At 41.4% G+C, this 15585-nt stretch overlaps 1 protein-coding gene across 7 annotated transcripts in view; it reads left to right on the forward strand.

The window, feature by feature from the left end:
• Nucleotides 1-15585, forward strand: part of ADCYAP1R1 (ADCYAP receptor type I) — a 188756-nt gene that overhangs the window by 120929 nt on the left and 52242 nt on the right. For 4 of the 7 annotated variants that reach the window (XM_073334759.1, XM_073334763.1, XM_073334764.1 and 1 more), the window contains exons 5-10: nt 5239-5274; nt 5964-6005; nt 6942-7051; nt 7633-7730; nt 8812-8944; nt 13197-13350. In XM_073334759.1, coding sequence (XP_073190860.1) covers nt 5239-5274; nt 5964-6005; nt 6942-7051; nt 7633-7730; nt 8812-8944; nt 13197-13350 — 573 coding nt within the window. The remainder of the gene's footprint in view (nt 1-5238; nt 5275-5963; nt 6006-6941; nt 7052-7632; nt 7731-8811; nt 8945-13196; nt 13351-15585) is intronic. The other 3 variants (XM_073334762.1, XM_073334765.1, XM_073334761.1) reach the window with 2 other exon arrangements.

Consider the following 15585-nt stretch of genomic DNA (forward strand, 5'->3'; position numbering starts at 1 on the left):
ACGCTCATGTGATTGGCTTTGACTTCTAGTTGTAATGCAGAGCATAATGTAGAATGTAAATCTAATTGACTTTCCAGTGGCTTAACGTATTAGTGAAAATTAGGTTGATGGATAAAGTCTAAAAGCTCCAGATAGTAAAAGGTTCTCCTGGAACTTTCTCTAATGCATTAGCAAATTCTGGGCTGCAGAAAAATATGTTAATAAAATGGAAATGTGCTATTAGGACAGTCAGAAATTTAACATTGTAGAAAATATCAATCCATTAACTTTGTCCAGCACTGGTAAAAATGCAGCAGTAATTTGGCTAGATGGGGATTTTTTTTCAACATAAAAAGGCTATTCATTACACAAAGCTACGTTAGTGTAATGTTGTGGCTGTGACTGCAAATGTTATGAAATGCAAAATGAACCAAAAGCCTATGTTCCGTCATCCCCATATCTGAGTGCCTTCTGAGTAGTCAGAAATAAACACAAATAGTAAGAATCTATCTCTTTTTCTTTCTTGTCAGCTTCTAGGAGAAATAGTTTGAGAGAGAGAGAGCATGTTCCCAATAGTTAATGCTAGGAGAAAAATAGTATTAGAAAGGCTAGAAAACCTGCTGCTTTAAGATTTAAGACAATCTTTATTAGGGATTAAGATGAGACCTTCATGTGGACCAGGTTATCCCACATCTGCCTACTGTGGAGATTCTTGCCCCTTCCTCTGAAGCAGAGAGACCGGATACTGGGCCAGATGCACCATGAATCTAATCTTGTCTGGCAATTCCTGTGCAAGTTTTGCCATTGATTTCAGTGAGAGTAGGTTTGGGGTCTGACTGAGGGACCGCAATCAGAGAACCCTGAGCTTTGCATTGGATTCTGCTCCCAGTAAAGTCAGTGGCAAAACTCCCATTGATGCCAATGGGAGATGGATTGTGCCCTTGACCCTTTTAGATAGATCTAGTATTTGTGCTGTGAGAGCTGGTCATATACCATTTGACAAGTACAGCGTTCAGTGAATATTGATGACACAAAATGTTGGTCAACCAGTCCCACTATTTGCAGACCTAACCGGTGTTTCAAAATATGCAACAAATATGACCAGCAAAGAAGTGGCAGTTGATACATTTCTGCAAAGAACCCTGTCACCGTATTGGCATTCTGTTCACGAGGTTCAAGATTAGTCCTTGAAAATGACTAGTGAGTTGAGGACACACATTAGATGTTGAATACATGTATCCAAGCAACCTCAGCAGCCCAGTTTGCCTGCCAGGGATTTGAATAGAAGGATGATGATGATGACGATGCAAGAGGCTTGGATGTTTAGGCTTGCTGATTTGTTTTCCTGGCCCCCCCACTCGCCCTATAATCCCTGTAATCCTCCCACTGAAGTCTTTGATTTCCCATTTAGTTGCTCCAAAGTGCCATTTCAGTTTATTTTAAGAGCAAAAACATGTGAAATAAAAATTAAAAAACGTAAAACACAAGTTCCTCTTATGTGGTGCTGGCAAGGGTCCATTCATTATTTTTGTCCTGTACCGCTGTTCTGTTTTCAGCAGGAGCTAGACAGATCTCTCAGCATTTTACACCACCTATTTTTATAAAAGACCTCCATAAAAGGTAGATGTGTGGCTATTCCAGTCCCTAGTTAATAGCTGTGGGTCACGTTCGGAGTTAGTGTAGGACAATCTGAGGGTATTGGGACACTCCATGTTCTAAAGGACTTAAGGTCATCCAAACAGTCAGCCTGCAAAAGGCAGATAAAACATTGTCCACATCTTTTCACTGTGTATTTTTTTCAGTAGAGCATTGACAGAACTAGTCTGAAATCGTGAAGATCACAGTTAGTTTTCCACCATGACTCTTCTTCTCTGGTGCAACACTGCCACCTTGTGGCTATACATGGCTCATCTTTTATCTGACTGGTATGCTCAGTTCTCTGACACAGAGCCTCGTGCAAAACCCACTGAAGTCACTTGAGGGACTCTGACTTCAGTAGGCTTTGGGTCAGGCCCTTAGCTTCACTAAGGCAGCAAATAGGATTGATGGGAGGTAGGCAGAGGGCAATTCCAACTTGATGGCAGAAAATCAACGAGCTTTCAGATCTACCCAAGCACTCCTCAGATTTCCTCTGATCTATCTTGTCTGCATTGCATCATCATGCATTCCAGGCATCAAAATTGTTGCAGTATCTTGGATCTTTTTTTCAGGATCATGTCACGTCGTAAAGGAAGCTGTGCAGCTGGGAAACTTTTCTAACCAGGCATATACCCCCCCACACACACACACTCACACCACACCCAACACCTTGAATTCTATTAAGCAGTAGTTGAAATCCCAAGTCTTTGGCTCAGCAGGATAGCAGGTTGATCTGCCTGGCAGAATATGAACTAACCTCACAGGATTTTCAGGCTGCTGGAAAGTATGCCAGATCCGCTGGCATAATTCACTGTAGCTCTAGTGACTACAATGGAGTGACATTAATTTACATAAGCTGACTGTCTGGCCCAATGTGCACTCCAGAGCAGATGTGTCCAGTACTGTGCAAGGATTAATAATTCCAGCTTCCAAGGAGTGTGGGTTTGTTTTAGACCAGCCCCAATTGGCCTTACGGCCCCAATTGGCCATCCACGCTTCTCTGCTGGCTGCAGATGTCGAGACAAATTACAACTAAGGAGACTGAGTGGGGGAGTAAAAGTTAAATAAAGATCCTGCCCTTCCAGCCTTACTCCAAAGGCTGAAGGGTGTGAATAATGGTTTATTGTCTGGTATCTTGGAGTGGGGTTTGCCACCCTGCAAACAACAGCAGAACCCTTCTATGTATATATTAAATTAGAGAATTTTAGATCCAGAGATAGGCTCCCCTGCAGCTTACCCCAAATACCCACAACTACTTGTGCTTTACTGTACCCAATACCTTAAAAAAATCTGAGTCTCATTTCCCACTAAAGCATAAAGAGACATAGCTTAAAATGCTGTCTTTGCATCCCATGCAATCTTAATCCAGGTCCTCAGTGCTATATGAGGTGTACATGAAGGCAGAATTTGATCCTCAATTTGTTTTTTAACATGGGAGGTAGCTTCATTTTAAATACAAGAAAAATGAGGCCCAGACTGGTTAAGTGACTTGCCCAAGGTTACATAGTATCTCAGTGGAGGAGACCTGAATAAAACTTAGACCTGCTCATCATGATATAGGGAATCACTGACCTTCTTAAACAAGACACTGCTTATTAAGAAAACCAACTGCAGATAAACAACCAACCAGGTTTCCACACAATTTGAGTACCTGCTTTGGGTCTCTAGTTTTCTAGGAGCTGCACCCTGCCTGGAACACTATACAGCACACAGAGATATCTAGAGATTGAATAATATACAGGAAGTAAACATATCAGGTACTGGGCACTGCAATTTAAGAAAGATATAGACAAATCAGAGGGTCCAGAGGAGCGCAACAAAACTGATGAAAGGTTTAGAAAATCTGACCTATGAGGAAAGGTTTAAAAGAAAGTGGCCATGTTTAATCTTGAGAAAAGACGAGTGGGTGGGGGGCTGATAACAGGCTTCAAATATGTTAAAGGTTCTTATGAAGAAATTGGTAAGGTTAATGTGACCAGATACTCAACACAATTAATTGTAACGACAAATGGGAAGGAACACAAGCCAAAACAGGGAAAGAACAGGTCAAAGAATATTTAGGTAAATTAGATGTATTCAAGTCAGCAGGACCTGATGAAATTCATCTTAGCAGATTCAAAGAACTAGCTGAAGCAATCTTGGGCTCATTAGCAATTATCTTTGAGAACTCATGAACAATGGATGAGGTCTCAGAGGACTGGCAAAGAGCAAACATAGTACCTACCTTTAAAAAGAGGAACAAAGAGGAGCCGGGGAATTATGGACCAGTTAGGCTAACACTGTTACCTAGAAAGATACTGAAATAAATTATTGAACAATCAGTTATAGGATAATAGAGTTATAAGGAATAGCCAACATAGGTTTGTCAAGAACAAATCATGCCAAACTAATCTAATTTTCTTCTTTGTCAGGGTTACTGGCCTAGTGGATGGGGGGAATTGATAGACATGGTATATCTTGATTTTTGTAAGGTTTTTGGAACAGTCCCCCAACACATTTGCATAAGCAAATTAGGAAAATGTGGTCTAGATGAAATTATTACAAGGTGCATGCACAACTGGTTGAAAGATTATTCAAAGAGTAGTTATCAATAGTTTGCAGTCAAACTGGGTAGGCGTATCTGGATCGGTTGGATAATGACTTGGATAACAGAATGTAGAGTATGCTTATAAATTTTACAGGTGACACCAATGTGGAAGGGATTGCAGGCACTTTGGAGGACAGGATTAGAATTCAAAACGACTTTGAATTGGTCTGAAACCAATAAGATGAAATTCAAAAAAGACAAGTGAAAAGTACTTCACGTAGGAAGGAAAAACCAAGTACACAAATACCGAATGGGGCATAACTGGATCACAAAGTGAATATGAGCCAACAATGCGCTGCTATTGTAAAATGGCTAATATTCTGGGGTGTACTAACAGGAATATCCTATGTAAGACATGGGAGATAATTGCTCTGATCTCCTCAATGCTGGTGAGGCCTCAGCTGAAGTACTGTGTCCAGTTCTGGGTGTCACACTTTAGGAAAGATGTGGCCAAATTGGCAAGAGGCCAGAGGACAGCAACAAAAATGATAAAAGGTTTAGAAAACCTGACCTATGAGGGAAGGTTAAAAAAATTGGATCTGTTTAGTCTTGAGAAAAGAAGACTGAGGGGGGACTTGATAACAGTCTTCAAATATATTAAGGGCTGTTACAAAAAGGACAGTGATCAATTGTTCTCCTGTTCACCGAGGACAAGAAGCAATGACCTTCATCTGCAGCAAGGGAGATTTAGATTAGTTATTAGGAAAAACTTGCTAACTATAGGGAGGTTGTGAATTCCCTGTCATTTGAGGCTTTTAAGAACAGGTTAGACCTGTCAGAGATAATGTGGGTATATGTGGTCCTCCCTCAGCGCAAGGTCCCTTCCAGCTCTACATTTCTATGATTCTGTATCCTTACATTCTTGTTTTCCTGTCAGACATACATTCATAGATTCCGAGGCCAGAAGGGACCGCTGTGATCACAGAACTTTCCCAGACATTGCAATCACATTTTGTTATTATGGAAAACAAACCAGTAAAAAAAAGAAAAAAAGAAAAAATCATCTGTGCTAACCAGATGTTATTTCTTTCCAGGTTGGGAAGTGGATAACATGGGGCAAACTCATCCAGGTAGGAGGCAGTTCTGTTGGCTTCCAAGCTTTTATACATCTTCTCCCAGAGCTCATCTCTCTAAATTGCTCTGGGTTATGATGTGCCTCAGACTAAAAATTTAGACAGACACCCGTTATTTTTGTACTTCGTAAATATTGGTAGTACAATAGCACTCATGAGGGGAAATAAAAATTTGATGTCTTTTAAAATTAGTTTAATCTAAATGCTAAAATGTCTTACTCAAAATCATATGGTTATTGCATAATACAGGGCAGAACTAAGGTTGTTTAGGTGCCTTAATTGTGCATTTCCATTCATTAACATGTTTGGATTTTCTTTATATTTTATCATAACTCTTATTGTCTTGGATTTATACCGCTTGATTTTGGGATACATTACAGGGATGTCGTGGGTATTTTATCCTAAATTACTGATCTGCACTCTCAACGTTAACTCCATCTTATTGTAGATTTTTAAATGTGTGTGTGTGTGTAAACTTTAGCATAAGTATGTTCGTCATTCAAACTAGAGGGTGAACCCATATTTGCAATTTCACCTTTCCCAAAGGCAAAACAAAACAGGCCACTTATTTAGGACCTGATCCAAATACCCTGGAAATCAGAAAGGAGACTTTCCTGGACATTGGATCAAACCCATATTGTAGAAGCTGTAAACAAAATGTCCTCACTATATTTCTGGTTTTGTAGGTGATTTTGACCTATTGGATAGCACAGGCCAAACTCCCTTAGGTAAGGAAAAGAAACAAGGATGTTTTATTTATTTTTACGCTGTTCTAAAGGAATAACCCAGCTTTCTCTCCTGCCAGCTGGAAGTTATTTTTCAGATGAATTCTAATTATAGTGCCATGCTTAGTTGTGTGTTACTTTTAGCAGCATTATGAAGATCCATCAATTGAATGTTACAGTCTAACAAGGATATAATTATAAATTATATTTACTACTGTAACAATAATTACTGAATGGTGTAGAAGAAACCCAACAGTGTGATTTAGTAGCTATTTCTGCAGAGACCTGGGAGCTGGTGTGCAACAATAACGTACTGAAATTCAGCAAATAATGGAATGCTCACAGAAGAATGCACTGGTTCAATAGGTGCGTTCTGTTCCATGTATGGATGAATGACATGACTACATGTCAGTGGCACTGACCTTATTTTTTCTGTGCTGCCTAACAAAATTGCTCTAAAAATGAAAAATACCGAGCGGCAGAAAATCCTCATGCAAAAGCTGAAATTGGAATCAATTCTGGTTAAGGTTCAATCCAAATAGAAGAAACTGGAATGGCTCAATAAATAGAAAGCATTCTACAGTTCTGGCTTGCAGGGCATTCAGAAAAGAAATCAGTGCACCCACGTGCACTGGTCTAATTTTTCAGTGTAGTCACAAGAGCTACTACTGTGAAACAGCCGTGTGCTGGTAGAGTGTTCTGGGTAATCGGAGATGTGAACAAGCATGTTAACCATCCTTCTTGGCTTCAGAATCCTCCTCTTAAACATTTCCATAACTGCAGTCTTTGGACTGAAGCTAAGGTTTAAGTTACGTTGTTGTCAGGCCAGGAAATGTGTGGTAATGCTCCAGTCAGTAAAGGAAGATGTGTCCTGCTGTTTGGTTTGGCAACGGCATTTCCCTTGTGACCTATTTTACATGATGCTTGTGTCCATTCCAGATGTAGGGGACATCAGCAGAAACTGCACAGAGGATGGCTGGTCTGAACCTTTCCCTCATTATTATGATGCCTGCGGGTTTGATGAAAATGAAACAGAGTCTGAAAATCAGGTAGGAACCCTTTAAAATGAGGAGCAAGTGAAGAACAGTGCACAGATGTTAATTGTTTGATTCAGGGCTGATCCATACAACATTCTCTGTTATTCATATCCATAAATATGAGTTCTAAAGCGGCAGGGCTTTGCTTGTAGTCTAGCATTACACTGCATATTTCCATAATATTAATACATACCGCTTATGCAGCATGTGGCTCTTATAAACATTAGTTAATTAATCCTTACAGTTGACTACGGCATATAGTCTGCCCTAAAGTAAGCTGCTATGCCTTTAAACAACGTAGGAAGTAGTGATTGCAATCATAAAAATCTAGTTTTTGCCCCACACATTATCAGTCACCTCAGTAAGGCATTAAGCCACAGACAGACCCAAACCTATGCTAACCGTGGTCATTATATATGGCACGGGAAAAGTATATGAAGACATCATGTATGAGCCCAGCTCTGTTCATGTTTCTCATCCAAGCAGTCCCATTAAGAGCTGAGGTGAGTGGAATTACTCCCATGAGTGAGGTGAGCAAGATCTGGCCCTACATGACAGTACTGTTGGTGACCATGTCCTGTTTGTTTCTCAAGGATTACTACTACCTCTCTGTGAAGGCTCTGTACACAGTGGGATACAGCACTTCCCTTGTATCCCTCACCACAGCAATGGTTATCCTGTGTCGTTTCAGGTGAGTCACCAGGAATGAGTTGTCACTCATCTCTGTAGGGGGGACGAAAGATCAGGGTCCAGGGAACCAAAAAAAAAATCAAGTCCTTGACCTCAGGAGTTACAAAAATAAGATGCCAGCCGTCCCTTAAAAATCAGATCTTTCCAATGGGTGTTATCATTGATTCTTGGTTTTGTTCATTTTTCAGTGCACATGAGATTGGAATTTCCAAAGCACTCAGGATTGGCCTAACTCTGGTCTGTCTTAGGTACTTATCTGGCACCTGTTTCCATAGCATCTGAACACTTTGTGATCTTTTAACATATTTATCCTCTCAATATCCCTGGGAAATAGGACAGTGTTATCATACCCATTTTACAAATGGGAAAATGAGACACAGAGAAACTTAATGACTTACCTTAGGTCACCATCGTTCCTCTCTCAAATCACTGATTAATGAAATCTTGAAGTCAATGGTAAAATGGCCTACCATTGTTCCTAGGTAAATGGGTAAATGGGACTATTACCATCAACTTCAGTGAGAACAGTTAGGTTGAGCACTTTTGAAGGTGCTGCCCATGAAGTCTTCATGGAAAGTTCTGTAAGAACCAGCTCTCACACCTGTGTACACACTGTCCAGGAAAATTAGGCACAGACATTATCAAGGTTCTCATGAGTATCATCTCTTAAACCAGGAAAGCAAAATTCCCCACTGTCTAAAAACCTAAACCTACAATGCAAAGATTAAAAACTGAATCCAAAATTTTGACTAAAATTCAATAAGAGATGCCAGCATTAGAGCAAATGCATTTAAAAATCTTCCATAGACCTAATATATTTTTTGTCACACAATGCACAGTTAGCCAGTAGAATTCATTGTCACATGATATCATCAAGGCCACGAGGTCAGTAAGATATAAAAAAATGCTGAGGTCTCCCAGCCCCATGGAAAGCACAGAATACTGTTTCCTGAGTTGCTGGATTGGCTGGGATCACATGTGCTCAAACTCCAGGTGTTCAGACATGGAACAACCAGTCTGGATGTTGTATTCTTAAGAGAGAAATCAATCATCCACCCTCATTTCCTCTCTCCTTTTTCTAGGAAGCTTCACTGCACTCGGAACTTTATTCACATGAACCTCTTTGTTTCATTTATTCTACGAGCAATATCAGTCTTCATCAAAGACGGGATTTTGTATGCAGAACAGGACAGCAACCATTGTTTTATATCTACTGTAAGTAGAACCAAGGCCGAAGTCCGTTGTTTTTCTCTAAGGAGATAATGATTGTTAACTATCTGTATTAATAGTTGGGGATCGGTCCTGCTCTGAGCAGGGGGTTGGACTAGGTGACCTCCTCAGGTCTTTTCCAACCCTGATCTTCTGTGATTCTATTGCAGTTGGTCCTGGATGTGCCACCTGAGGTCTGTCCTTCATTGCCCTTGACTCATACAAATGCATAGTAACAGAGAATCCAAACCTGGATCACGATCAGCTTCCAGTGTAAACAGATGAGACTTATACAGCACCTAGGACAATAATGTCTTGGTCTATGACTGGGGCTCCTAGGCGCTACAAATAGTAGTACAAGTAATTTTAATAACAGTAAACAGTGAGCGAAAGAGATGTCCTATGAAAACAGAGTGATGACGGTTTGCAAACATCCTGTTACTTCCATGATGTGAGACCTTTTTGGTTGCTTTTGCTTATTAACGTTATTGTTATTCACACACCCATATTGTGAGTTTGGGTCCTGGGATAGGAGTGTGGTAAGGAGGGAAGGCAGAAAGTGAACAGCTGAAAGGAAAGACAAAGGGAAGAGAATGAGTTCAAGGCAGTCTGAGGGGAGGCAGGAATAAAAGAGAGAGGGAAGCCTGGATTAAGGCTGAAGTGAACTATGAGGGAGGGAGTTGGCGCAAACAGCCAATCATCACAAGGGAGATGGCTATTAGCCAGGATGGGCAGGGACTGTGTCCCGAGCCTCTGTTTGCCAGAAGCTGGGAATGAGTGACAGGGGATGGATCACTTGATGATCATCTGTTCTGTTCATTCCTTCCAGGGCACCTGGCACTGGCCACTGTCAGAAGACAGGATACTGGGCTGGATGGACCCTTGGTCTGACCCAGTAGGGCCATTCTTATGTCCAGAAAGCATAGTCTGATGCCACCAGTAGAGTCGAGAATTCACTGCTGTAGCTCAAGCCTGGCTCCATCCAGGCAGTTTCTCCATTTCCCAAGCCTGCATGGCTAGAAGAGGATGGGGCGGAGGGGCACAAGAGACCAAGTGCCCCCAGATGAGGGATGGGGGTCTTTTTTGAACACATCTGGGTTTGGGGAAGAAAGAAGATTGTTCTAACAGAGATTTTAAAATATCCTAGATCTTCAAACCAGGGCCATAATCAGGACACGGCGAGCGGGGCAGCAGCCCAGGGCGCAAAGCCACAGGGGTGGAAACAGATTGGGATGGGGGAACGGTAGGGGATGCAAATATGCTTGCTTGCCCTGGGTGCTAAAATGCCTAGTTACAGCTCTGCTTCACACCTCATGGTCTCTAGAATACCCCAGTAAAGTTCAATTAGTGACGGTAGCTTGTTTACCTCAGTGCAGCAACATAGGGTCATGCCTGCAGTGCCCTGCTGTAGGGGTCACTGAATGGTAGCAGGTGAACAACTTTGTCAGTACCTTGACATTTGGATACTTGGCTAAACTTCCGGGCTCTACTGACAGTGCTGGGGGCTTTCTTGTGAGATTTCAAGTACTTCTGGCTTCCAGCTGGGCAAATGGTCCTTGGCGAGCAGCCTCTTTTGTTGCACTCTAAGACTAAAAAGAGCATAGGTGTGTAACAATAACATACATATATATTTTAAAAAATATATCTCAACTTTTTTGACCCTCAGGAAAAGTTCAGTTTGTTTGGCTCAATTTTATGGGTAATTTTTGATCTGGTTCTTACTTTATCCAAACCCACCATCATTCTGATGAACATCTAGAGGAGCTGCTAAACTGAGGTCTCTCTTGCCCATCCAGTTGTGATGTAAAGTCCCAGGATTCTTTTCCAAAGGAAAACACTGATACTCTACTTTCTTCGTCAGCCTTTTCTTTCTCACTTAAATAGACTCCAGTATGGCTATACTTTGAGCTGGCGGTGTAATTTCCAGCTCAGAGACATTAGATCAGATTGAATTTGACAAATGGTTTTGGTTGACATTTTTTTTTAGAGCGATTAAACATTTTGTTTTGACCATTTCATTTTGAAACGTTTTGTTTTGACTTGTTGACTCAAAGTGGCATTTCAAATTAATTTTGGGCAATTAAAAAAAAAAGGCAAAAAAAATGAGGGGAAACCACCATAGATGTCCAATTAAAAATGAAATACTCGACCAAAAAATTAACAACATAGTTTTGAGGCCACCGAAAACATTTTGAGTTGACTGAAATTTTTGGGGGGCATTTTCGATTTGGTGAAAACTTTGTGAAAAACCAATTTGGGTTCCGATCAAACCAGAATTTTTTAAAAAAAATTTGGTTCAGCCTTCCCAAACTGAAAATCCATTAACTCAGCCCTACCTGAGTAGTTTCAAAGTTTCCATGAACCTCAAATCACAAGTGATGAGTCCCACAGATCCTACAGTCTGGTGGCCGGATCTTTGGCTGACATAAAAGGGTGTAGCTCCATTGAAGTGAATGGCGCTATGCCAATTTACACTAGCTAAGGATGTGTCCAGGGGATGGAATGTAAATGGGAGGGAACCAGGTGTTTCCTCCTCCCCAAGCTCCAGGGATGAGCTTCCAGTGTTCAGGGCTATTCTGTGATGCCATTTTGTGAGTGGGTGATGTTGCAGATTCAATATCATCCTGTTGACATGCAACATTGCAAAGACAAGTCTGCCAAACGCAATGTCTGTGTAGGGTTCAGCAGACTCCACCAGAGCTTGATAGAGTGGATTTGTAGTTTTGTCTAAAACTTTTCCCCATTTGCTTCGTATGGTAAATCACTCAGCTTTCTTCAAACTTATCCTCAATTTTCATTTCCTGACACGGAGTGACAGCTTCCACCAAATTGCAGTGAAGTAACATTCTGAAGTTTGCACAGTAGGGTGCATCCTTTATGAGCCTCTTAGCAATCTCAGGCCTTTCCACACTTTTACTTCTTTTTAAAACCCTTCCTTAGATTTCTCTATACAAAACCAGATTCTTTTTCTTACCTGCACTTAAGGCAGGGAGAACTATAATCTAGCAATTAGCTGCCATTGTTGGCATACACCTTACTACTAGGAGAAGTTCTTAAGCTGCCTGAAAGCACTTATAAAATACCACCTAACTGCTAAAATTGGTTTTCTACCCTTTAGAGCTGCACTCTTAAAGTGAAAAGAAAAGGAGGACTTGTGGCACTTTAGAGACTAACCAATTTATTTGAGCATAAGCTTTTGTGAGCTACAGCTCACTTCATCGGATGCATACTGTGGGAAATACAGAAGATGTTTTGATACACACAAACCATGAAAAAATGGATGTTTATCACTACAAAAGGTTTTCTCTTCCCCCACCCCACTCTCCTGCTGGTAATAGCTTATCTAAAGTGATCACTCTCCTTACAATGTGTATGATAATCGACGTGGGCCATTTCCAGCACAAATCCAGGTTTTCTCCCCCCCCCCCCCCCACAAACCCACTCTCCTGCTGGTTATAGCTTATCCAAAGCGATCACTCTCCTTACAATGTGCACGATAACCAAGGTGGGCCACTTCCAGCACAAATCCAGGGTTTAACAAGAACATCTGAGGAACGGGGGGAGGGGGGGTACCTTGCACCTATTTCCCCTTATTTTTTCCTAACACAAACACACACACCGTTCCTCAGACGTTCTTGTTAAACCCTGGATTTGTGCTGAAAGTGGCCCACCTTGGTTATCGTGCACATTGTAAGGAGAGTGATCGCTTTGGATAAGCTATTACCAGCAGGAGAGTGGGTTTGTGTGTGGGGGGGGGGGGGGGAGAAAACCTGGATTTGTGCTGGAAATGGCCCACGTCGATTATCATACACATTGTAAGGAGAGTGATCACTTTAGATAAGCTATTACAAGCAGGAGAGTGGGGTGGGGGGAGAGAAAACCTTTTGTAGTGATAAACACCCATATTTTCATGGTTTGTGTGTATAAAAACATCTTCTGTATTTTCCACAGTATGCATCCGATGAAGTGAGCTGTAGCTCACGAAAGCTTATGCTCAAATAAATTGGTTAGTCTCTAAGGTGCCACAAGTACTCCTTTTCTTTTTGCGAATACAGACTAACACGGCTGTTACTCTGAACTCTTAAAGTGGCTTGTAACAGTTTTCATAAACTCTTTAGATGTACATATTATAAAATAAAAGGCCAGATTGTTTTTACTTGTTGTTTAGAGGATTTCGGGATCTGTGTCTAGTTTTCATATCCCCATCAAACATGGGTGAAACAGCAAAATAACTTTATTTGTGCTTGCTTTTTTGTAGGTGGAATGCAAAGCAGTGATGGTCTTTTTCCACTATTGTGTCATGTCCAACTATTTCTGGCTGTTCATTGAGGGATTGTACCTTTTCACCTTACTCGTGGAGACCTTTTTCCCAGAGAGGAGATATTTTTATTGGTACACCATCATTGGTTGGGGTAGGTGGCATTTCTTACATGGGCTTTGTTTATTTTTAACCCTGCTGCATGCAAAAGACTTCACTCCCCCTAATTTTATCTTGAAATGAGGAGTTGAATGAGAACAAGTGAATGAGTGTAATCAAAGCAGAAGCCACCTGGTATTTTCAGTCACCAGCTCCAGGCACTTGCATTTCTATGCTCTCCATGTGTTTGCGTGTACAAGTGTGTGTGGCATGTAATCTAAAAGGAGGACTTCCTTACCTCCCACCCCAAAGCCCCGGCATCACAACCATCTTCCTTGCCCAATTTGAGATGAATGAGACCTCCTTTTGGGGCTCCTCAGCAGTGCTCATAAGCCAGTCATATGGTTGGCTGTAGAACCGTGGAGATCCAAACGTCTTTCTTTCTGAAGAAAATCAACATGCCTCTTGTAGCACTCCAAGAAGTGTTTTAATAGTCAAAAAAGAAGCAAACCAGACAACCCGCACTTCTCCATTATATGTGGATTAAGTGATGTAAGTTTTTTTTTCTCCTCCCACTGGTATTACAGATATCAGTATTGCCATTATAAACCAAACTGCTTCTATTACCAGCAGGAGAGTGAGTTTGTGTGTGTGTGGGGCGGGGGGTGCGGAGGGTGAGAAAACCTGGATTTGTGCTGGAAATGGCCCAACTTGATGATCACTTTAGATAAGCTATTACCAGCAGGAGAGTGAGTTTGTGTGTGTGGTTTTTGGAGGGGGGTGAGGGAGTGAGAGAACCTGGATTTGTGCAGGAAATGGCCCACCTTGATTATCATACACATTGTGAAGAGAGTGGTCACTTTGGATGGGCTATTGCCAGCAGGAGAGTGAGTTTGTGGGGGGGGGGGCGGGGGGGGCAGAGGGTGAGAAAACCTGGATTTGTGCTGGAAATGGCCCAACTTGATGATCACTTTAGATAAGCTATTACCAGCAGGACAGTGGGGTGGGAGGAGGTATTGTTTCATGGTCTCTGTGTGTGTATAATGTCTTCTGCAGTTTCCACGGTATGCATCCGATGAAGTGAGCTGTAGCTCACGAAAGCTCATGCTCAAATAAATTGGTTAGTCTCTAAAGTGCCACAAGTACTCCTTTTCTTTTTGCGAATACAGACTAACACGGCTGTTACTCTGAAACCTTCTTCTTGTCTCCCAGTCTAGCCATACCTGCATTAAAATAAGGACGATATTGCATCACTTGCGAGCATATGGTTTCCTTTAGAGGATTTCTCTTTGCAAGAAGAGTTCTTAATGTTCTTAACAGGAACTTTTCTGCTTATACAAATCAGAAAAATAGCCGCTCTGGTTCATTCCTTGAGGCTACAGTCATGTCTGAAAGCTGATGACTGAGTGGAAAGCATCTCTAAGTAAGACTCGCTTCACAATCCAGAAGTGGATAGGTAAATAAGAGCTGGTTATCTTGGAAAGAAACAAACCGTGCTTTAGAGAATCCTGTGATGATATGTAATGTGCTTATTTTGGATGTGAAACTTCTGGGGCCAAATTCATGTTAATCAGACAGTATGTAATTGAAATTTTGGCTATGAATCCAAGATGTCAGACACAGGAGAAACCATTGATTGCAGCTGCTTGTCTCAGGTTTAATCACATGGTCTCAAGGTTAGGCCTAATGTTTTATGTTTTGTAAAACAAGTTCCCTTCAAAACTGATCATGGATAGAAATAACTTCTTGGAGTAATTTAAAAAAAACAGCAAAAGAAATCTGAAAACATTTACAGCTCTGGTTCTTCTGATTTGTATTATTTTAGCACTTACGAGCCCCAATAGGTTTCAGGGCTCCATTGTGCTAGGCCCCGTATATACGCATAGGAGACAGCTCCTGCTATGAAGATCATGCACTCTAAACAGATAAAGAGTGGGAGGGGAAACAGAGTCACAGAAAGATGAAGTGAGAAAGCCAGGTATAGAACTCTTGTCTTTGCAGGCCTAAACCAACACCCTAGCCACTCAACCACGCTGCTTCTCAGCTAAGCTGTTATCTAATCTAAAAGAGCAGGGCTCTGTGCCTAGGCAGAGCCCACTGAGTTTAATGACACTCCATGCAGGCGTAAAGCTCTATCCCCATAGATCTGCTTGCAGGATCTTCTAGGCCTATGTCTGTTAGCGCATCTGAATATAGTGTTCAATATGAGAACAATATAAGACAGCATACAGACACACTGACAAAGGGATTGTTCATCTATATAATTAAAGAACTACCTAGATGTGTAACC

The sequence above is a fragment of the Lepidochelys kempii genome, chromosome 2, assembly GCF_965140265.1.
Source record: "Lepidochelys kempii isolate rLepKem1 chromosome 2, rLepKem1.hap2, whole genome shotgun sequence".
Lineage (NCBI taxonomy): Eukaryota > Metazoa > Chordata > Testudines > Cheloniidae > Lepidochelys > Lepidochelys kempii.